The sequence below is a fragment of the Cryptosporidium ryanae genome, assembly GCF_009792415.1.
Source record: "Cryptosporidium ryanae isolate 45019 chromosome Unknown contig_13, whole genome shotgun sequence".
In the NCBI taxonomy this organism is placed as follows: domain Eukaryota; phylum Apicomplexa; class Conoidasida; order Eucoccidiorida; family Cryptosporidiidae; genus Cryptosporidium; species Cryptosporidium ryanae.
Genome location: NW_027125556.1, coordinates 292,370 through 315,614, shown reverse-complemented (window position 1 = coordinate 315,614; position 23,245 = coordinate 292,370). Strand labels below are relative to the sequence as shown.

The 23,245-nt window shown below is 31.1% G+C and overlaps 8 protein-coding genes across 8 annotated transcripts; 4 read left to right on the top strand and 4 right to left on the bottom strand.

Annotated features, from left to right (window-relative positions):
• Positions 1-90: 90 nt before the first annotated feature.
• FG386_000297 (Fun12p GTpase) lies at positions 91-2,840 on the bottom strand (the record flags this gene model as incomplete). Its single annotated transcript, XM_067339647.1, has 2 exons — positions 91-2,760; positions 2,811-2,840. The coding sequence occupies 2 exons, from the start codon at positions 2,838-2,840 to the stop codon at positions 91-93; spliced, it is 2,700 nt and encodes an 899-aa protein (XP_067196343.1).
• Positions 2,841-3,093: 253 nt separating this feature from the next.
• On the top strand, positions 3,094-3,612 carry FG386_000296 (60S ribosomal protein L11; the record flags this gene model as incomplete). The annotated part of the gene is made up of 1 exon (XM_067339646.1): positions 3,094-3,612. The coding sequence occupies one exon, from the start codon at positions 3,094-3,096 to the stop codon at positions 3,610-3,612; it is 519 nt and encodes a 172-aa protein (XP_067196342.1).
• Positions 3,613-3,708: 96 nt separating this feature from the next.
• Positions 3,709-4,398, bottom strand: FG386_000295 (uncharacterized protein; the record flags this gene model as incomplete). The annotated part of the gene is made up of 1 exon (XM_067339645.1): positions 3,709-4,398. One exon carries the CDS (start codon positions 4,396-4,398, stop codon positions 3,709-3,711), a length of 690 nt encoding a protein of 229 aa, XP_067196341.1.
• An 84-nt stretch (positions 4,399-4,482) lies between these two features.
• FG386_000293 (U1 snrnp) lies at positions 4,483-5,280 on the top strand (the record flags this gene model as incomplete). The annotated part of the gene is made up of 1 exon (XM_067339643.1): positions 4,483-5,280. One exon carries the CDS (start codon positions 4,483-4,485, stop codon positions 5,278-5,280), a length of 798 nt encoding a protein of 265 aa, XP_067196339.1.
• A 547-nt stretch (positions 5,281-5,827) lies between these two features.
• On the bottom strand, positions 5,828-7,333 carry FG386_000292 (putative transmembrane protein; the record flags this gene model as incomplete). Its single annotated transcript, XM_067339642.1, has 4 exons — positions 5,828-6,127; positions 6,213-6,438; positions 6,485-6,533; positions 6,580-7,333. The coding sequence occupies 4 exons, from the start codon at positions 7,331-7,333 to the stop codon at positions 5,828-5,830; spliced, it is 1,329 nt and encodes a 442-aa protein (XP_067196338.1).
• Positions 7,334-7,936: 603 nt separating this feature from the next.
• Positions 7,937-9,833, top strand: FG386_000291 (uncharacterized protein; the record flags this gene model as incomplete). Its single annotated transcript, XM_067339641.1, has 4 exons — positions 7,937-8,556; positions 8,607-8,841; positions 8,886-8,976; positions 9,199-9,833. The coding sequence occupies 4 exons, from the start codon at positions 7,937-7,939 to the stop codon at positions 9,831-9,833; spliced, it is 1,581 nt and encodes a 526-aa protein (XP_067196337.1).
• An 11-nt stretch (positions 9,834-9,844) lies between these two features.
• On the bottom strand, positions 9,845-17,794 carry FG386_000290 (uncharacterized protein; the record flags this gene model as incomplete). Its single annotated transcript, XM_067339640.1, has 1 exon — positions 9,845-17,794. The coding sequence occupies one exon, from the start codon at positions 17,792-17,794 to the stop codon at positions 9,845-9,847; it is 7,950 nt and encodes a 2,649-aa protein (XP_067196336.1).
• Positions 17,795-18,244: 450 nt separating this feature from the next.
• On the top strand, positions 18,245-23,155 carry FG386_000289 (uncharacterized protein; the record flags this gene model as incomplete). The annotated part of the gene is made up of 1 exon (XM_067339639.1): positions 18,245-23,155. The coding sequence occupies one exon, from the start codon at positions 18,245-18,247 to the stop codon at positions 23,153-23,155; it is 4,911 nt and encodes a 1,636-aa protein (XP_067196335.1).
• Between the last annotated feature and the right edge of the window lie 90 nt (positions 23,156-23,245).

The following is a 23,245-nucleotide window of genomic DNA, read 5'->3' as shown; positions in this document are numbered from 1 at the left end:
TTAAAAAATACAAAAAGAAATTGAAAAAGGAAATTCATTATTACTATTAGAATCGACAGGTAAGTTTTAAAATAAATAATAACTTCAATATCAAGGAATTCCAAAAACTTTTTTGAGCTGAATAACCAATTTCCAATCATCCTTTGACAAATCATCCCTAAAATGTTCTTTCAGTATATCTATAGAATCTCTTGTTATACGACTGAACAACTTGTCGTTATAGTCGAAATGCCTTCCGTAAGTGATGTTTGAATCAGATGCAAAAGGTTGAATTTTAACAGCAACTTCCTGACCCTTTTTTCCTTCATTTACTGGCTTCTTGTTAAATTCTACACTTATTACACGTCCTATCATCATATTATCCTTCTCTGGGATACATAAAGGAGTCCCCGGTCTTAAAATACCGTCTTCAACATAAACACCACATATAATTGGGTCTCTAGTATTAAAAATGTATTGAGGAATAATCCTTAAAATACAGGGAAAGACGACCTCACTATACTTTTCCTTCTTTTTCTCTTCTTGAACTTCAGTATAATACTTAGTAAACATATCACAAAGATGGTAAATAATATTTGCTTTCATAATTTTCACATTCAATTTTTTTGCCTCCAATTCTGCATCTGAATCCACCTTAATGTCGAATGCAAGAATAACTGCCATTTCTGGAAACCCTCTATCGTGCATGACGGAAGCTCTTCTAACGTCAGATTTGTGAACAGTACCTATATTCAAGGCAACGACAGGAATATTTGAAGAATTAAGAAAAACTAACAGTGCTTCCAAAGACCCTAGTGTTGACGCCATAACATAAACACCATTTCCGCTCCTGTCAACTGACTTAAAAACCTCTCCCATATCTTCCATTACCTCCTCTTTTAATTGTTCCAATTCCTCAGTGGTATGGTTCTTTTTCGGAACTAGTAACTGAGTACCTGCTACAGCATCATCCAGTCCATTTGCACAAATTTTTACTCCAATTGACCCCTGTATATATTGATGATGAATATAGTCACCTTTAACACGCATTTCATGCATAGGCTGTGGTGTTAGCAGAGCCCTAATTGTTGTCACAATTGGTGTATAAAGACCACAAACAACTATTGTATCACCTTCTCTTAAAGTGCCTGACACCAATATTACATCTATTGTTACACCTAAACCATCAATAGCCTTTACTTCTAAAATTGTACAGCATAAGTCTGTTGTATTCAGTCCTAATTGGTTAATTCCCATATAATTCTGAGTTAGCTGAGCAATCAAATAAATTAAATCGGGGATGCCCTCTCCTGTTATAGCACTTGTAGGTACAATTGATACATTTCCCCTAAAATCGTCATTCTTCCAATATAAACTACAATTCAAACCTTCTTCTGAAAGTTCCAAAAGAACTCTATTTAATCTTGTTTCAAATTCATCTTTTGATCCATTCTTTTGCTTAACTAATGATAACTTAGATGAGGACCATTTGTGCTCGATCCAACCATAGAGTCTATCAATCTTATTCAAAGCTATAATAAACGGGCATTTTCTGTTTCTTAACAAGCCAATACTTTCTTTTGTCTGAGGCTCCAACCCATGCATAATATCAACAACTAATACAGAAATATCACAAAGTGAGGACCCTCTTGATCTCAAATTATTAAAGCTTTCATGTCCAGGTGTGTCAATAAACAATAAACCTGGTATTTCGAGTTTGAAATCGCTATCAACCTTTTTAATCTGTTCTGAAAGCATATCAGGTGGAAAATAAGTAGCACCAATTTGTTGAGTTATCCCACCCGCTTCGTTATCTTGTACATTAGTCTTTCTCATCTTATCCAAAAGCTTCGTTTTACCTGTATCTACATGACCTAATATACAACAAATAGGAGATCTAAATTTTGAGGACGAATCCTTTATCTTGTTAATATCTTTCATTATTTTTTCTGACTCTCTTAAAACGGTAATATCCTCTTTCATCGGAGCATCACCTTTATTTTTCTCTGTTTCATCACAAATGGATTTGTCACTTTCATCATCTAATGCATTTTCCCATGAATCTAGAACATAATCGTGAATTGATTGTGGTTTTTCCTCAGATATTTTATCATCTATATCAACTGCATAAGTAACTTTCAGAATATCCTCTTCAGTGCTAGATTTGTTGTGCTTTTTCTTCCTCGTCGCTAATCCAGAGCTAGAAGATAAACTTCCTTTGGATGATATTACACTCGTCGACACTATATCTTGTTGCCTTAAATACTCAAGAAATTGTTCACGCTTCTGTTTTTCAGTTTTCTCTCTCGCACTTAAAAGTTTTCCTTCTGCTCTAAGTTGATCTCTTCGCTCTTTTCTCTGTTTTTGTTTGAGTAATCTTTCTTCTTGTAATCTTAATAATTCCTCCTCCTCTTTTTTTCTAAGCTCTTCTTCCAACCTTTTTTCCTCTTCCTCTTTTCTCCTAAGTTCTCTTTCATTCTCCTGTATCAACCTCAGTCTCTCTGCAGCTGCCTTTGCAACTGCATTGATTGGTTTAGGTTTGGATCCTTTTGTCACATCTATAGAACCATCTTTATTCAACAAGCCCTGAGATTTAGCCTGCTTCTTCTTTAATTTTTTGAGTCTGTTTTTTAATGTTTGGGATGACACCTGCTCTTCTGATGTCTTCTCACCAGATGCCTTTTCCTCACATTGTTGTTTATCAGACTCCTGATCAGCCTTCTCATAAGTTCCTAGCTCTGCCAATAATGCATCCAAATCATCAAAATCCTGATCTTTGACCTAAAATAAAGAGTTATATACATATTATTATGTGAATTAACTCAACTTACCTTGCTTGAATTCTTTTTTTTACCTGACATTTATATTTATTTTACCAAAACTTTGAATTGCTCAATTCGGCTCAAATGACCTGTCGCGCGCACTGATACCCGCAAATAAGAGACGAAAAGCTTGTCTCGTTTATTATTCTTTTATGTAATCTACTATATTGTCTACAAATTAAACTATAATTTTTCTGCAGAATTCCATTTAATGCACTTATCTATAGAAAATATATTTTTACTTAAATATTTTGCTTAGAATTTAATAGTGATATAATTGCTTATCTTAAATATGACATCTGATTCTAACCCTATGAAAAATATTAAGATTGAAAAACTTGTCATAAATATTAGTGTTGGCCAGTCCGGTGATCGTCTTACCCGTGCATCAAAGGTACTGGAACAATTAACTGATCAAAAACCGGTGTTTGGTAGAGCACGATTCACTATAAGATCGTTCTCTATTCGTAGAGCTGAAAAGATTTCTTGTTATGTAACTGTACGCGGTGACAAGGCAGAAGAAATACTTGAGAAAGGTCTTAAAGTTAAAGAGTATGAGTTGCGCAAAAGAAATTTCTCCTCAACTGGAAACTTTGGCTTCGGAATTGATGAGCACATTGACTTGGGCATTAAGTACGACCCAAGCACTGGTATTTACGGAATGGACTTCTTTGTACAGTTGACAAGACCAGGAAATCGCGTCAGTCTAAGAAGAAAATGTCGCACTAAGGTAGGAAAACATGGAAGAGTCACGAAGGAAGAGGCAATGCAATGGTTTCAATCAAAATATGATGGAATCATCTTGAACTAAGAATTATCTAGTTGTCGATGAATCCTGCCATGGATATCGTCTGTTAAATATCTAACGGCTTTTATTACATAAACTATGCCTTTTAGTAAAACTCAGTTACTTTAAATATCTCTGTCTTCTACATTTCCTTTCTACACTAACCTCTGAATCTGACTCATTCCCTGATGTACTGTCCTCAGACTCCGTACTAGTACACATGTCCGAAGCAATGCTCTCTATCATGGAATTTCTGAATAGGTTCGTGACCTCATTAATGTCAGGTTTCCCACCCAAGTATGGAGTTGATGATCTAATTAACGACAAGACAAGAATATCGAAAAAACATATCAATTCGCAAGAAGGCAGCAGTGCGTTTTTTAATTCCTCGCAATTTTCTGTATAAACTTTGTGAAACTCATCCTTGCTTATAAATTTCGATTCTCCAAAACTGTCGTCAATGTCTATATGATACTCCAAAATGTCTTTTTTCTTTGTTTTCTTACCCTTCCAAAATGAAATAAATGTAATTCTTGTAAGTTTCTGTGGTGTTTGAAGAATTTCATGAAAAATACTGTCTGTATTTGATAAAATATCTTTTTTTACCATAACTCCTATGATAATTTCACCTTCATTTGTTAAGAAAGTGAAGTCCGAAACAAGATCGATATCCCCCTTATTCGAAACATCAATATTTTGTATACGAATTTGTTTTATTTCACTTATTATATTCCTAAAATCTCCTCCTAATACATACTTGTATTCCTCAGATGTACTCAATATCAATTCCAATACCTTCTCCTTATTCATCACAAAGCAAAATAAAATAAATGCTTTGCTTTCAGCGGTTATATTAGAAAGTTCTTAGCCTTTTTCCTAAAAACTTTGTGACTAATGAGTACTCAAAATGAAGGAACAATAAAAACTATAAATAAAGGATTAGATATTTCAAATGAAAAGAATAATACAATTTATATAAACAATTTGAATGAGAAGATCCCAATATTGGAGCTCAAGGAGGCTTTAAATAATTTTTTCTCTAGATTTGGAGTTATTTCGAGTATTAAATGCTTTAATTCCTTTTACAGAAAGGGTCAAGCATGGATATCATTTGAGAGCGTTGAATCTGCGGAGATTGCTGTCAAAAATGGTAAAAATGTTGTTATTTTTGGGAGGCCTATGAGAGTCAGTTTTTCAGTCGAAAATTCAAGGAGTTACCCCAAAGAAAAAATTAGGAATGAATACCAAATGATCCCAAAGTCTATTAAATCTCGAATTGAACTATATAAACTCTATTTGGATCAGTGGCTGAAACACGTCAAAACACACAAATTAATCGATTTGTCGGAAGACTCAAGAGAAAAGCCAAGTTCTATAATTGTGAGTTCCAACATCTGGAATTCCGGATACACAAACAATTTCAAGAAGCACGGCATTGAAAACCTTCAGCTTATATCTAGACAATACCTAACTGGACTAAAGGATGAACCCGATTTCCCTGTCGGAGTTCCTTCAATAAAAAATTCAAAGAGCATAGATATTTCAAAAACTGACAGTAAAAATACAACTGTATTTGTTCAAATAACTTCTGGTAAATGCAAGGAGGAAGATTTAAAAAATATTTTTCAGAGTATTTGTGGATTCAAAGAGTTGCGTTATACTCCGGTAAGTTTCGGAAACACCACCAGATAACAAATAATTTTTGTTAGGACAATAAAGTTGCTTTCGTTGACTTTTGTACACATGAACAAGCAACAGAGGCTATTTCTCTATTAGACTATTTCAACATCAACCCTTATACAAGGATAAAACTATCATTTTCAGAAAAGGAAAAAGGCTGATTTACCAAGCGCGCCGTCTCCGTCTGATTTTTTTTTTTGTCAGCTTAAAACTATTCGCAACTAGTGTGTACGATAGTAATTGTAAACTTCCAATTAATGTCGAAGAAAAGTTTGCAATAACAAATGGGAGTGAAGTTGGTACTTGTATTTCGTAATATATACATGTTCCTATCCAGTCCCTACACTTAACTTTGTATCTGAACTCTCAGCAATGATGATTGACTTAGGACACCTACATACATCAGATAATGATGGTTGAGTATTAAAGGTTATCCCTGTCTGAGCAGAGTGTTTATGAATCATTTGACAATGATTAAGACTTAACTTGCTAGATAGTATCTGATTTGAAGATGCTGACTTAAGTTTTGTTAACATGAGTCAAAGAAATTCAAAGATACTTATACATTTCCGACGAGCGATTCCACCTCTTCCCCCTTTATTGGTGCAACTTCCATTATCATTCTTTTTATTGAGGCTGGTGAATTTAACTTATTTTCCTTTATTTGATTAACTTTGTCTAAGCTATATTTTTTCACGGTCCTCTTGTTACTCTTATTCGGAATTGCATCTTCGTCTATCTTCTCCTTTTCCGTCCTCTTGATTATAAGCTCACTGTTTTCTCCTATCTCCTCTTGTTCTGATTCACCTTTTCTATGCAAATCTGAATTGAGTATTGGGCCTAGGTTTGGTGTGCATTCCTTTATATGATCTAGGTATGTCCGCAGCTAAAGTAATTGTTTGTTGAATATTACAAATTCTTTAAGGAATGAAACGAAAACTTACTCTATCAATAAATTCATAGATGCCTTCTGACCAAATGTCGCGGTCAATATCGACAGTTTTAAAAAATAGATCATGAGTTCCATAAAAATCGTGGTACTTTATATAAAACATATTTTTGTCAAACTTATCAGGAATAACTACACTCATTGCAAGAAATGAATAACTTCCGAGTTTATTAGTACCCTTCAAATAGTCCCCTTCATTCATCCAATAGCACCATTCCCACCTAAACAATAGTTGGACGTTTCTGGCCATTTTTTTTAGTAACCTACCTATTTAATGTAACTTCTACCGCTCTGAAGTAAAAAATCCTCGTTTTATCTAAAACACAGTGAATTATTCTATTTTGGCAAAATATTTAACCTACCATTGTTACCATTCTCCAAGTAATATAAATTCCCCTGTAAAGCTTTTGAGAAAAATATTAATTGCTCTTTTTCAGACATCTTATCGAGATTTGCACAGATATTTTTATTCCCTGCTATATCGGCATCAGTTTGTAAATTTATCATAGCTTGAAATATAACAGGTGTAGTTTCATCAACAAAAATGTTTGGTGAAATTCTATAAAATGAGAGCACTACTTTTCCAATGTACTTCCTTCCTTTTTGAACGCTATATGTGACCCTTTTTGGGAATTTCGCTTCAAAAATGTCCATTATTCCTATCTTACACTCACCCACAACAGAGTTAGTAAAAGTACCGTGACTAACTAATTCTAAGAATAAGTAATCCTCTCTTTGACTCACAAAAATAACGCATTTTTCTCCCCAAGAGCAATTAAACATTTTAATATTATTTAACTGGTCATTTGTGCTCTCCGTCGATGTTGAAACCAATGTTTCTTCTGTTTCTCTGCCACATTTTATTCTAAGAGAATATTTTCCATGTTCTTGTAATTCAAAAATATCAAAAATATCCAGAATTATTTTTAAATTTTCATGTTTATGAATTCCAAGCTTCAACGAAAGCCAATTAAATGGAAAGAATTCAGATGGATGTGGTAAGTATTTTCTGAGAAAGAAAAAAATACCTCCAAAAATAGCACAGCAGACTATTCCTCCTGTTCCACCAAAAATAAAATCTGTTTTGGCCTTTATTTCTTCTACAAATTTCCACATAATACGCTTACAGTGTTAGCGTTCTTTTTTCTTATTGAATTTTTTTCAAGTGTGCAACACACTCGAGCATAAATAATTTAAATGAAATAGTTTAACTCAGATATTCTAAATGATTTTGGTAGATATCTTAGGCAATCCAAATATTTATTATTAATCTTATCCTAATTTTGTGAACGAATAAAGAATTATTATGTATTCTATAGTGAAGAAATAGATTACTATGCCTTTGATTATTTTTTACTGACTTATATTACATTTTAAATTGAAACAATCTTTCCTTAAACTATTATAAACATTTGACACTTAAAAATATTCACAAATCTAATAATTCTATCTTATAATTAATTTTTAGAGAATAATTATTATTTAACTAGTTTTCATTTATCAACTACATGTTACAAATATTCTCGTCAATAATCACTTTTATTAATTTACTTTTTATAATATTAAGTTTCTTTATATTTAATATCTTCTCTTTGTTCATAATTACTAATTAGCTTTTCTGTTACTCAAAATTTATATCGAATTTGAAACATTTAGCATTTCAAAGAAAAAATATTTAGATTACGTTATAAGGCGGCCTTGAAATAGTCACTTTTCAAAATGAATCTTATTATAATTGATTCAAAAGATATCAATGACGATTTAACTGTATCTTTGTCCACCCGTCAATCGAACCATTGTATTGCAGTTTTAGAAGTTAAAATAGGCTCTAAATTAAATGTAGGAGTAAAAAACTCAGGCAAAGGAACTGCAACTGTAATAAGTATATCGAACAATTTACAGGAATACGGCTTAGACATATCTAAAAAAAATGAATCAATTGAGCAAATTAGTGATATAATAAACAATAAAAACAAAGAGCGTAAATCTATCTCGGAAATTAATGTGATAAATACTTTAAAATCTTCTGTGATAATTAAACTCGACAGTCCATTTCACAAAGACCCCTATACTGGCGAGTACCCACTAATTGACTTAATTGTTGCACTTCCAAGACCAAAGGTATTTGAGAAGGTGCTCCAATTTGCAACAACTGTTGGAACAGGGAGGATTTTTTTTGTATGTACAACTAAATCAGAAAAATCATATCTAAACTCCTCTAAGATGAAAAAAGAATCAATAGATGAAATAATTCAACTTGCTCTCGAACAATCTTGCACGACACTATGTCCTGAAATCCATGTATATGCCTCTTGGTCTTTTTTTATTCAACATATAAAGTAAGTTTTATACATACTAAACCAAAACATCGAGATAAACAATTAAACAGAACTCTTTTTTCAACTAACGAAGCCATTGGAATTGTGGGTGACGTTTCAGGAAATAAAAAAATAACTGATATTGGGTTACAAAGCCATGACGGACCCGTCCTTCTCGCTATTGGACCAGAAGGAGGTTGGACTTCAAATGAACTTGAAGATTTTGTTAAAAACGGCTTCAATATAGTCAATATCGGAGAACGTGTGCTAAAAGTAGAGATGGCACTAATATCTCTATTTTCAAAAGTAAGTTTAGAGGGAAATATTTTTTAATTTAGTAACCTTAAAAGATCGAATTGCTTCTAACAGATAGAAAGTTGAGAAATGGTAGAGAGAAACCAAAAAGAGGTAAATATTGGATCAGGTCTAATGAAGGTCCAGGTAAGTTTATTAAAATATGTAAATGAAATAATAACCATCATTAGGACTAGTGTGTTTACCAGTAAAGGGTAGGAAGTGGGAAAATAAATATCTATTTTTTCATCATCTCGAATTTAATAACAAAATATAACACCGGAGCTATTGAAGATTTTTTTTTATTTTTATTCCCCCCTCCCCACTTAATTAGAAATTAGGGTTAAAGATAGGTAAATACAAATAAAGTGTATAACTCTTATAAAAATATGGGTTTATTTTTACCTGAATCACCTGAGCAATTCAGGAGAAAAAAGGATGAAATAAATAGTAGTTTTAATCAATATTTGTCCCCTTCGAAAAATGAAATCGATTTTTTGCTTAAATTACAAAAAGCGGATGATAAAATTATTAATGTTGAAACTCAAAACCTTGAATTTGAACATGATCATTTAAAAAACAGTTTAATAGAAACTCCTGTGAAAAATTTTAATTCTAAATCTTTTCTTAAATTTACAAGAATTGGAAGCGAAGCTCACTTAACTCCAAAAATGTATTTTAATGAAGATGTTATAAGTACTGTTCCAAAAACGGTTGGTAAATTTGCTCACTCAATGAGAAAACAACCAAAGGATAACTCGGAATGTTTTTCTCAAAACTTTAAGTGCCAAAAAGGGTCTCAAAAACAAAATATCTATGGAAATAAAGTTTACTGCGATAAATGCAAACACTTGATTAAGGAAAGATCAATAATGGATAAGGCTAAAAATATGTTTTTATCATTATTCATTTTTTGTTGTGATTTTTTTCTTTACCAACTTCCATCAGCACTCATTTTGTACAGTCTTGCACTGTTTCTTTTGCCAAATACCACTAAAAGGTAAATTATATTAGACTATTCTGGGAACACTATGGTTTTACTTATATTTATCATATTGTAAGCCTCCCTTTTACTCAATGAATTTTCAAATTTATTAATGAGTTCAATTATGCTTCTTTTATCATTCCCTTCCATTAGGTTTAGATTAATTCTTTTTTCTGAAATCCAAACATTTACTGCGTTTGAAACCAATGCATCAACATCATCAACAGGAAGCCAATGCTTCATCGAATCGATAAATTTCAAAAGGGGTTTATTCGTTGGATATGACTCTATTAAACACTTTGTTGTGTGCACCAAAACCTCTAATAGAGGAACATCTAGGATTTCACATGCCTTGAATCCAAGAGGAAATTCGCTCTTGAGAAATAATTTTATGATTGTATCTCTTCTATCTTCGTATTTTGGACTCAGTATTGATATTTGTGAACTTTCCCTGATTAAATTAAAGTTTATCGATTCCTGAAGTTCGATTAATTTAATTATTTTTTGTAGTGAGGTTTGAGAAAGTCCTCCCCATGGTGATATATTTAAGCTATTTATATGAACATCACCTATAAAATCTATTAGTATATTTTTCATTTTTCTGACACAATTAATTGTATTGTTTGTTGTTTGAAATGAATCATCTGTGTATTCCCGTTCTATTATTTGAAAACTTGACGCCGAATTTCCTGCCTTCTGTTGTTTTTTAATTGAGCCTATTTTAAGTCTTCTTTTTAATGACCAATTAGCAGCTGTAAAATGATGAAAAGCTAGATTTAAATATCCCATTCTTGCATCAAAATTAATATGTTTAGTTAAAGAAAGATGAATCGCTATTGTTCCCGCGACAGCATGTGAAATATCATGATTTAATGCAGTACAGATTATTGATGTATATAACATCTCAAGTGCACCATAATGCTCTAGATATTTTTGAACAATTTGTTTACATTTTCTAATTGTAATTGTTGCCCTTGGACCACCATACGGTAAAGCTTTATTCATTGCATCCATCAAATCTCCGAGTTTATTAAGGGAGTGTGCCTTCTTAACAACCAATTCACAGTAAAGTACATCAAATGATTTTATATCATTTTTATTATTTGAAAAAACGTTTTTATCATTATTTACAAGAGATCTTGATTTAGAATGTCCAAGTTCAAAACTCCATCTTAGAATATAAACCATTGTTTCCCACCAAAAATTAAATTTTACAAGTGAATTAATAGTTGAAATATGGTTTTGATTGTTGTGTAAAAGAAGTTGGTTAATCATATTGTATTTTAACATTTTATTATAAATCGATATCTTTTTCCCAAAGGAATAATGGTCTAATGGAGTTGTCCTTCCAGTGTAAACCTTCCAGTGTTCATTTTCAACTAAAAAGATAGTTCCTTTTAAAATGTTTAATATATGTTCTAATGCTAAGACCGAATTTAGGAGATTTTGATTTGTACAGGCCCCCTGAAAAAATGGTTCAAAAAGTTGAGAAATAGTATAAATATTTATCCATTTTTTTAGAAAGTCTCCAGTATTAATTGGTTTCCTGCGAATCTTCCTATTTAAGTCAAATGTATTGTGATAAACTTCAAATAATTTAATAATATCAACATCATAATTTATTCTAACAAAATTTAGAGGAAGAAGAAATTTGTTATTTTTACAACTATTCTTCATTTTTATAGTCCACGACATTGAAGTTAAAAAAATACTAATTATGGATAGATTTAATATCCCAAATCTAGATAAAAAAGAATGTTCAATCAAATTAATTGTGTCTTCATCAAATATTTCAATATCCACATTTTTAAACTTAGATACTTTCCACTTGTTTAGAAATATTTCTAATATCATTTCATTTCTTGATTTTGAATTGGTTTTTGTAATTACACTACTTTTATATTTTTGACCAAAAATCAAGTTATTGAAATTTAAACTGATATCAGAAAATACTATTGAATTATAAATCAAGTTTCTTTTCCTCAAAAATTCACTATCAAATTCATATAACTTCCTCTCACCTGACTTGGAAAAAGTCGCATTTAAATTTAAAATTGACTTTGCCAAGTCAATTTGGTCAACTGAAATAATATCAAGAAAGAAATCATATTTTGTAAATATGAGATCTTTTAAACTTATACTCATTCCTGGAATCCTTAACCAAAATTCGAATAAAAGAGGAAAAGAATTTATGATAATAGAAAAGTTAATGCAGTCGAAGTTCTTTTCCCCCCATCTTAATAACTTAATTATGTTTCTAATATGTATTCTTAATGTAGAAAGGGAATTACTTGTATTATTTACCACAGAGTTTGATTTTGCTCTGTAAATAGTACCAATATATTTTTTTGTTAGATATTTTTTTTCCCGATAAATTCCTATCAAGTTATTGTTGTTAAATGCACTTTGCCTTGAATTCTTGAATCTAGAAAACGGATGTAAATTATTAGTGTTTGTTTTCAAAACTCCTTCTTCTTTAATCCAGATAAATGAATCCTTTAGAGTGTGTTTAACAGATGAGTAAAATAACATGTATTCTTTAAAAAAAATGTTTAATTTTGCTGAAAGCTTATCGACGATATTAAAAACAAAATTACAAACGCTTTCACTTTTTGGTAGAAGTGAAAGTAATTTGATACTAAAACAAATATCCACTGTATTTAACTTAATTAAAGGATCAAAACCTATTGTAAATTCTTCCTCCTTAATAATTGGAAACAGTTTAAAGCAGTTGTAAAAGTTAGCCTGACCAAAAATTGACGAATTTTTGATTCTTTCTTTCAATAACAATTCTTTAGAATTAATCCCAAATGATTCCTCAATTATATCCAAGAGAATCGAATCTGATCTTAAAAAAACTTCTATTTCTCTCGCCAAAAAGTCTAATACCTTATAGTCTTTTTTTAAGATGAATATTCTTAAAATTAAATAAGGAGAGTACAAATAAACGTTTTTTATTTTTTCTGAGTTTAATTCTTTTATTATTTTTAAAGATAAAGAAATTGTTTTTAAAACATTGACTCTATTTATATCAGAAATAATAGATTGAGAGGAAATTAATGTTTCAATAAATAGATATTTGTCTTCTGCTTTTTTTATTTTATCAAATAATTTTGTAATTGTTTCAAAACTTTTAATTTTACTCTGAAAGATGCTAATTAACTTAAAACCACGCTTCTCTAATATATAAGAATTTCTTAAACTTGAAATTACATTATTTACTTCCAGGACTAATTTATTGTGCTCAAAATTAGAAATTGAACTTATTTCATCAATATCTTCAGACGATAATTTAAATAGCATATTTTTTATAAATTCCTCATTTCCATTTTTTTCTATAATCTTGTACAATAAATTTTCAGAAATAAACTTCGCTAAATTAAATAGATTTAACTCAATAAAAAAACTAATTATCATTATAATACCTTTTTTTGAGGTCCAACTTCTTATAACCTCCGACCATTTACTCCATATAAACGTATCATTAAATGAATTCATATATTCAATGCAAAACTCTCTTATAATGAAAAAAATTGTGAACATATTATCTTGAATAAACTCAATACTCCCATTAAAATATTTTATATTTAATTTAACAATTCTTGTCATATTTTTTAAAGTCATATCTATTAAATTTAACAACGAATTAGGATCAAATTCATGTATAAAATTAATAACTATGTTATAAACTAACGAGGGGAAAAAAGTTAGATTAACAAGTTTACACCCATTTATAATATTAGAAATCTCTTTGAAGGATCCGATCTTGATAAAATTTCTTGATAATTGGTATAACAACAATAAAACTACAATATTTATTGATGAATTTAACGGTAGCAGATCAAATCCCACATTTATGTCATTAATTGATGTTCCATAAGCATATAAGTTATTTAATTTTAAGTTACATAAAATATTGATTAAACCTATCCATTTATCAAAATTATTGAGATAATTTGTAAAAATAAGACTTTTTATTCCATTGAATATATTTGAATAATTTGACAATTTTATTTTTTCTTTAGCTACTTCTACAAGTTTATATTTCATAATTCTATGTTCAATTAAACTATATAATAATTTTTTATTGCCTTCAAAACCATTTATTTTGTACAGTGCAAATTTCCAAATTTTGTAACCAAAATCTACATTTTCAATCGGTAAAATATTATGTACAATTAATCCAAATGATATAAAATTGTAAACAAAATTAGAATAAAAGAATTCTAATTCTTCAGATGAAATATTATTCGGTTCATCACTCAGTTTTAAGTTATTAATAGCTCTTACAATCATGTGTAAAAAGTTTTCATTCATTAATTTTGATAATCTGTTGCTTCCATTTATGTTATTTTTACAAAAAAAGGAATATGATATTATTTCTATTGGTCTTAGTGTCAAAATAGGAATTAAGGTAGCATTTTCTGAAAAATTGGATATTTCGTTTAATATTGATTGTATATAAAGTAAAACTGAATATAAATAATTAATGTTTCCGTAATTATCCAAAGTACTTAAGCTTTGATTTATTATATTTGAAATATTTATGAAATTAAGTAACGTTTCCGATTTAGTTTTTGATGTTTCTGCAAGGTAACAAATTGATTGTGTAAGAGCTGTTGTGATTATCTTCTTACTTGAAATAAAGTCTAAGTGCGATTTTATATTAGAATCTTGTTTTGGTAAAGCCTCAATTTCTAATATATATTTATTTATTGAAGTGGGTATTCCAGAATCAAAAAAAATGTTCAATTTATTAAATGTCTCTCTCAACTGCTTAATCACCATTTTTTCAAAACATGTTACTAGTTTTCCTCCGCATTTCTCAATTTTTTTGTGAATTTCTAATAAAATCAATGAGTGTTCATCATCCTTTGAACCTGTTGAAACGTAATAATCTATTGTGAAACACAAATTATATAAATCAGGTGTAAATTTTATAAGAAATTCTATGTCGTTTTTTGGTGAAAATATTATATCTTTCATAACGAATACCAAAGAATCCATAAAACCAGGAATCGACAAATATTTATCTAATTTTATGACTTTTTGGTCATTTACTTTTTCCAAAACTATTTTAACCAAACTCAAAATAATTTCAATTTTATCAAATGTTGGCATTTTTTGTATTAATATTTGAAATATAGTTTCGTCAATTGTAAGACATATAACTTCATTGTTGACATTAATATCTTCATAAATCAAATTAAAAACCTTTTCATAATTTTGAATATGTAATAATCTAATAATATTTATAGAAGAAGAGGTAATAATGTTTAAATGTGCAACATGTTCAATACTTGAGTGATTTACTATTTCAATGCAGTTAATTACTTCGAAGTATAGTAAGTATGAATACCAGGGTGTATTTTTATATACTCTTCTGAGCTTTGTTCTCTCATTTACAATATTATATATAAAAGGCATGGATTTACTTCCAATAATTAGTGATTCCCCTGCTTTAAATGCTTTAATTGGAATAGATAAAACATCTCTGTACCACCACTTAAAAATGTAGGATTCATTATTATTTTCGAAGTATTTTGGTGCCTTTGTTGGAATTGAATACAAAACAAATTCAACAAAAGATAAATATTTGTCAAATATATTTGTGATTATCTTCAGCATCCCTAATCCATTATTAACATATAATCTGTTGCTCCAAATAAATAGATAGAAAAAAACAAATGAAAAGGAATTTGGTGTAAAATTCCCGTGTTCTAGAGAAATTTTAATGTTCAACTTCTCGAAAAAAATCAATGTTAAACAATAACATGAATAAATTAACTCTTCATGAAACATTCTAGAGTCTAGTCCTCCTAATTCAATAGAAATAATGTTCATAATAGATCCATCAATAGAATTGCCTCTGTTAAAAATACCAAATAATTCCTCAAAAATTAAATAAGACTTTAAGCAATCACGCTCTTTGATCAAAACTCTTGCACCTACTCCATTTGTTATTGGAAGCGAAATTAACCCAGAAATAAACTCTTTGATAAATCTCCATTTAAAGCGTTCACTATTATTACTTTCATTAATAACATTTATACAACAACGAATTATTGATTTGTCTGTTGAAATCATTCGAAAAATCATTTTTATTTTACCTTCAAACAAATCATCATTTTCCAAGTAATTTAATCCTAATCCTTTCGTAATCAATATAGAAATTATTAGTTGCCTTGATATTTCGTCCAATTTATTAGTTAATAATTTATTTTCGTTTGAACAAAAATTCTGAGTTTCTCGTATCCTAAATGGTAACCATAAATTCTTGATTAATTTCCAATTAAAAATTGGATTTTCATTCAACCCGAGAAAAGTATTCAGTGATCTAAAACTGGGAAAAAGTTTATTTAATTTTCCCATTAAATCAAAGTCGTATTTTTCACGTTTTTTTCCTGATAATATTTTCATTGCAAATGAAACAGAAGCCTCTTCATATCTGTATTTCATAACTTTGAGGTAATCTAAAAATTCACACCAATAAATTGGCCCATTGTCTAAAATTTCAAAATCTAAAAGTTTAATATTAAAAAATCTTTTAAAAAAAGGTTCATCTAATTCACTTCGTGTAAATCTAGTTAGAGAAATAATTCCAAATGGAGAACTGAAACCAAAGTATTCACGGATCAATGAATTGTCACTGTCAAGTACAATATTGAATAAAGAAATTTCTTTTAAATTTGAATTTAACAACTTCCCAAAATAATCAAACGGATTGTTTGATGATAATTCACCATTTCTGATGTATTTACATATTCCCCTAAATAAAAAATAATTTTTCTCAAAAATATTGTTCCTTGTTCCTTTAAAGTTTAAAATCAATTTTGGAACGAAAGAATTATTATAACAAATGTTTTCATACCCTTTTAGAAGTTCAAAATTATCCTTTAAATATTCTATTAAAATGTTTTCACGCAAATCGTATTTTAAGAAAAAATTTAATAAAGAATAAAATGAAAATATAAATGATAGTGGTTTTTCATATGAAGTTGAATATCCTTTGTCAGGTTTTTCATTATGTTCGTTATTATTTGTTTCATTAGTAAAAAATAAATATTCCAATTTAAGCTCACACAAGCATTTAAAAAAATTATGCCTCAAAATATGAATTGGAATATTTTTTTCAACATAATTAATAATAATTGAAAAACATGACTTTAATATTATCCATTGTATACTCGTACGAATGTATTCTAAAGAACTCACTAAAGCCTTTTTCATACCAACAGACATGTTTTCAGCACATGAAACTCCGAAATTCTCCATCATTAAATGTTTAGAAATGTAACCAAATATTTTTGGTGAAGATATTGAATAATTAAGTAATTCGTTTATTAAATTCTTAGAAGATAAAATATCTTGAAGTTTCATTTCACATTCGCTAAAAAAATAGACTGATTTTACTGAATATGAAGGTATTCTGCTCAAATATGAAGGTACACAAATTTTTGGTAAAAATTTTAATTCATGAATAAAAAAATAATCCTTTGATATATTCTTTGTAATTAAATTTAAAAAAATGTTGTATAATAGTCTAATTTCCTTAATCCCATTATAGCTAATATTTGTTAGTGAGTTTTCAAGTATTAATTGTGTTAATAAAAGGTCAAATTCATTTCTAGGGTCATTTTTAAAATGTATATTTTTCAAAAGAAACCGGAATTCCTTTATGCATGCAAAAATTAAATGCGCAGATGAAGGAACAGAAGGTGAAAGTTGCCAATCTGGAGGATGCCCACTCAAAATGATATATTTGAGTAACATATATACTTTTTTTGAATTTATGGAATTTAATTGAATTACAGTAGATCTTCCGAGTTCAAACTGTCCTAAAGAAAAATAGTTACAGGCAAGTGAAAAAAGAGTGTCCTCGTTATAATCCAAAAAAGAACAAAAAGTTTCATGTTTGAATTTCCTAACTTTGTAACTTGATAACGGGAAAATAAAATCTTCTCCCGAAAAATAATACATTTTTTCTCATTATTAATTCAAAATATAAAGAGTTAAATGTATCTGCGCCATATAAAATAAAATGGCATTGTAAAAATTGATACTAAGTTTATGACTTTCATCATTAATATTAAAAAACTGAATATTTAGAAGAAATAATAAAAATAATTTTTGAATTTTAAAGTGTCTTTTTACTGTTGATTATCTACTAACCTATATTTCTTTACAATTAAATATTCATTTAGCATTAAAGTAAAAATCTACTTGCTATTTGTCTCTAAAAAGAGTAAAATATTCACGCAAAATGGTTTGTATTAAAATATCTCACATGCAGGAAATTTTTTTCTGTGCTCGAATTTTTGTTTCTTCACCAAATTTTTGTATTTTTTCCATACAATAAAATCACTATTTTGGAATTCACCTCATTTTTTGTGTTTGATGAATTCAAATATAAATTTTTTCCATGTAAATATGAAGGAATTTTTTTTACTTTTTTCACTGTTTCTTACTGCTTTAGGTGCACCACAGGTAAAACCAAACATTCCTGGGGTAGCATCCCCATTGCCCCATACAAAAGGTCAAGTACCAACATATGTTGAAACACCACTAGAAAGTTGCCCTCCTGGGTATTCGATGGAAAATGGAGTTTGTGTCCAGAGGATACAAGTTTCTCCCATGCCTTTTTGTGAAGAACCTGCAATTTATCACGAAGGCCATTGTTTGATCGTAACTTCACCACTAAAGCAATGCCCACCAGGTTACGAAATATCCGGAAAGCAGTGTACCACTACAAAAACTGCACCACAACAACCTTCGTGTCCACCAGGTACTATTCTACAGGGAAACGAATGTACCTCAAAACTCATGATTGATACAGTATGTCCACCTGGATTTGTTGATAATGGACGTGATTGTGTCTCGTTCACAATGCCAGAGAAAACATGTCCACCTGGATTCGTTTTTTCAGGTAAACAATGTGTTCAATCTGATACCGCACCACCAAACCCAGAGTGTCCTCCGGGAACCATATTGGAAAATGGAACATGTAAACTTATTCAACAAATAGATACAGTCTGTCCTTCAGGATTTGTTGAAGAAGGAAATAGGTGTGTTCAATACTTACCTGCTAACAAAATTTGTCCTCCTGGATTTAATTTGTTGGGTCAACAATGCATGGCCCCTGATTCTACAGAATTAGAATCATCTTGTCCACCAAATTCCATTTTCGAAAATGGAAAGTGTAAAGTAATAAAAAATATAGATATGGTTTGTCCTCCAGGGTATACTGACTCGGGCGATGAATGTGTATTATATGTAGCTCCAGCAAAGGAGTGTCCGCCGAATTTCACTTTACAGGGACTTCAATGTGTTCAAACAAGTACATCACCAACTCAGCCATCTTGTCCACCTGGAACAGTTCTTCAGGATAATGCATGTATTTCCGTACAAACAATCGATGCAATATGTCCACCTGAATACTTAGATAACGGAAAAGATTGCGTGAAATATTCTCCAGTTTCAAAAGAGTGTCCACCTGGCTTTTTACTTTCCGGAAATAGATGTATTAAGGTTTTGAATGCACCAATGGAATTTGAATGCCCTCCAGGAACAATATTAAAAGATGACCAATGTCAGTCAATAGAAAGGGTAGATACTATTTGTCCCCCTGGTTTTGTTGATAATGGTGAAGATTGTGTACAGTTTTCCGCACCTGAAAAAACATGTCCTCAAGGTTTCTCACTTTCTGGAAAACAATGTATAAGAACAGAAACTGCATCAAGAACACCTGAATGTCCACCTGGAACAATAATGGAAGGTAACAACTGTATTTCTTATGAACTTGTAGACGCAGTTTGCCCACCAGGTTATCTAGATAACGGTCCTGATTGTATCCAATTTTCTCAACCTGAGAGAGAATGCCCATCTGGGTTTGTACTCATAGGTAAACAGTGTACCCAATCAACTCAAACACCTCCGCAACCTGAATGCCCTATTGGAACAAATCTTGTAAATGGGAAATGTCAAAAAATTGAGAGGATAAACATGGTATGTCCAACAGGTTTTATTGATAATGGAGCAAACTGTGCGTCATTCTCTGCACCAAATAGAGAGTGTCCACCGGGATATTCATTGTCTGGATCACAATGCGAACAAATAAAAGAGGCATCACCTATACCGGAGTGTCCACCCGGATATACAATACAAGGAAATCAATGTACTACAATGAAGATGATAGATGCAATTTGTCCTGAAGGATTTTTACCGAATGGTGATGATTGTATTCAATTTTCACCTGCATCCACTGTTTGTCCAACAGGTTTTACTTTACAAAATCAACAATGTGTACAATCAATGAATACTCCAAAAACACCAGAATGTCCACCAGGATCTGCATTAGATGGGGATTCATGCACGAGATTAGTTCCTGGAGCTTTACAATATGTTTGCCCTGTTGGTATCAGAGAAGGGGACGTTTGTGTTGAAAGATCAATTAGTTCTCCAGTATTGGAATGTCCGCCTGGATATTCACTTGAAACAGGTAAACAATGTGTAAAAAGAAGTCAATATGATTGTTCAACAACAACATATGTTACAGAATGCAGAACACCAGATGCTAAAGCACTTAGAAGATTGGCAGCATCAAAAGAAGCTTCTACCTTATTTGAAGCTTCAGAAACTCAACATTTAGGACATCATCATGGTTCACATCTTCATAATCATTTACATACTCCTGTTGCAGCGATTGTTCAAGTACCAAATATTCACACTCAACACCATAAAGAGACCCCAAGACCAATTTGTGAGGATGTCCCAAAAATTACCCCAAAAACATGTACAAAAGCTGATTCAGTTCCAGCAGTTCCGATATGTGAAAATAATGCAGAGTTAATAGGTAAAGAATGTATCCTTACAAATTATTATCCTCTGGAAGCAATTTGCCAAGATGGAACTAAATCAAAGGAGTGTGCTAAATTTATAAAAACACCACCAACACTCAAATGTCCACCAGGTTCGGTTGATGTAGGCTCACATTGTCAAATAAATAAATATTCGCCATATGATTTAGCATGTCCAACAGGCTATGATTTAGTTGGTGATAAGTGTGCAACGGTTAGAGAAAGAATTTGTCCGAATGAAAGTTGCCAAAGACTTGTCACTGCACCTGTATCAATGACATGCCCACCTGGATACAATCAAATAAACGGAATATCAACCTCATTAACTCACTCACATAATAGACATTTAGTAGCAGTTCAATCTTCTTCTCAAAGACATGGACATGGTCATCATGGATATCATAGTCATGGACATAATTACATATCAATTGGAACCACTACTTCACAACCTGCTTCAGTAGCAATACCACAGTCTATTATGCAAACCACACAAATGAAGTGCGTTCATGCAGATCATGCTCCTTATACTCTGATTTGTCCAGTAGGTGCAAGACTTGTAGCAGATAAATGCGTTACTTATTCTGATAAAATATGTCCAAATGGTAACTGTGAGCGTGTATATAATGAACCAGCAGAATTAGTATGTCCACCAGGATTTTCATCTTCAAAACCAACCTTGCCTACAATTCATTCAAATTCGCACTCAAATCAAATAACGATACCAATTCAACAAATTCAAACGGTACAAGAGGTCATAACATACCCAACTGTTTCTTATAAAAATAATCCAATACCTCAAAGTCATCATCATGGACATCATCACCATCATCATCATCACAGAAACTTGGCTTCTACAGAATGTATAAAAACCATTTCTGTTCCCTATATTTTGAAATGTGAATTACCTTTCATTCTAGATGGCGATAAATGTGTTGATAAAACAGAAAAAGTTTGTTTGCAAGGTAACTGTAAAAAACAAATAACTGTTTCACCATCCTATACTTGTCCACCAGGTTTTAGAAATTCACATGGAATTCAGACTGCAATTTCATCAAATAAGCACGGTTCTGGAAATCATCATAATTTCTCTACACCTGCAGAATGTGTAAAAACCATTTTTGAGGAGTATAATCTTGCTTGTCTTTCGGGATTTGTATTATTGGGGGATAGGTGTGCTGCATTTACAAATAAAATTTGTCCTAATGGAAATTGTGAGCGTTTGATAAATAAGCCTGCGAGTATGGTTTGTCCACCTGGTTACTCACGACCACATGTTGGTGATCATCATTCACATACTGATGGAATAGGTATTTCACATGGAAATAATAATCGTAATAGTTTGGTAAATCAGGAATGTATTAAACAAATTTATACCCCGTATGACCTTTCTTGTCCGGATAACTATACAATAATTGGTGATAAATGTGCAATTCACACAGTTAAAATTTGTCCAGATGGAAACTGTGAACAATTAGTTCGTACACCACCAACTATGGAATGCCCACCTGGTTATTACAAACCACAAGCCGGAGTTGCAATCAGAGCTCATGGACATAAGGCAAGTGGAGCTAGTCAATGTATAAGAAATGTTTATGAACCGTATGCACTCCAGTGTCCAGAAGGTTTTAGGTTATTAGGGGATATGTGTCAACAATCAACAAGTAAAGTATGTCCAAACAACAATTGCGAGAGGATTAGCTATGTTACACCTGTGCTTTCTTGCCCACCAAGTTTTGAAAGAAGCGGTCAAAGGTGTATTGCAAACGAATATGCAGATTATGAATTAGCGTGCCCTCCAGGTTTAATTGTTATCAGCGACAAATGTGCAAAATACACGGAGAAAGTCTGTCCAAATGGAGATTGTGAAAGGATAAAAACGTTCCCTCCTGAACTCGTTTGTCCACCTGGTTATACAATGGAATCTGGAGTTACGCAAGGAAATAAAAGATCATTAGCGACATCTGAACATCATCCTGGACATCATCACTCAAGGCAACATTACACCGTAACACAGGAATATGTGGGTGGAAACCATAACCATCATCAAAATTATGTTGTTGCTCCGGAAATGAGTTTAGTAAGAACTACAGTTTGTTCTAGGGAAGTATTTGCTCCATATTCCTTGAATTGCAATACTGACAGTCAACTTCTAGGAGATAGATGTGCAAGGTTTTCTCCAAAAGTGTGCCCATCTGGAGGTTGTGAGAAGATAGAAACTACACCAGTGGTTTCAAGTTGTCCGTCTGGGTATGTTACAGATCAAGATGGAACCTGCTACATCGTTGAATATGCACCTTTCGCCTTGACATGTAATGACCCATACACATTATTTGATAACAAGGAATGCGTACTTGTAACAAAACCAGACAGTAGATGTCCTGAAAACACTGAGAAAACAACAACGGGTTGCGTCAAAAAAGTTATAACTACTCCAATAGTGTCTTATGAAACAACCTGCATTGGACCAACATGCAGTGCTGCATAAATTTAAAAAAAGAACTTAAAGAGAAAGAAGCATCTATATCATTACTTAAATGAAAACATAGAATAAGAGAAATTCCTTAAAGTATATTTG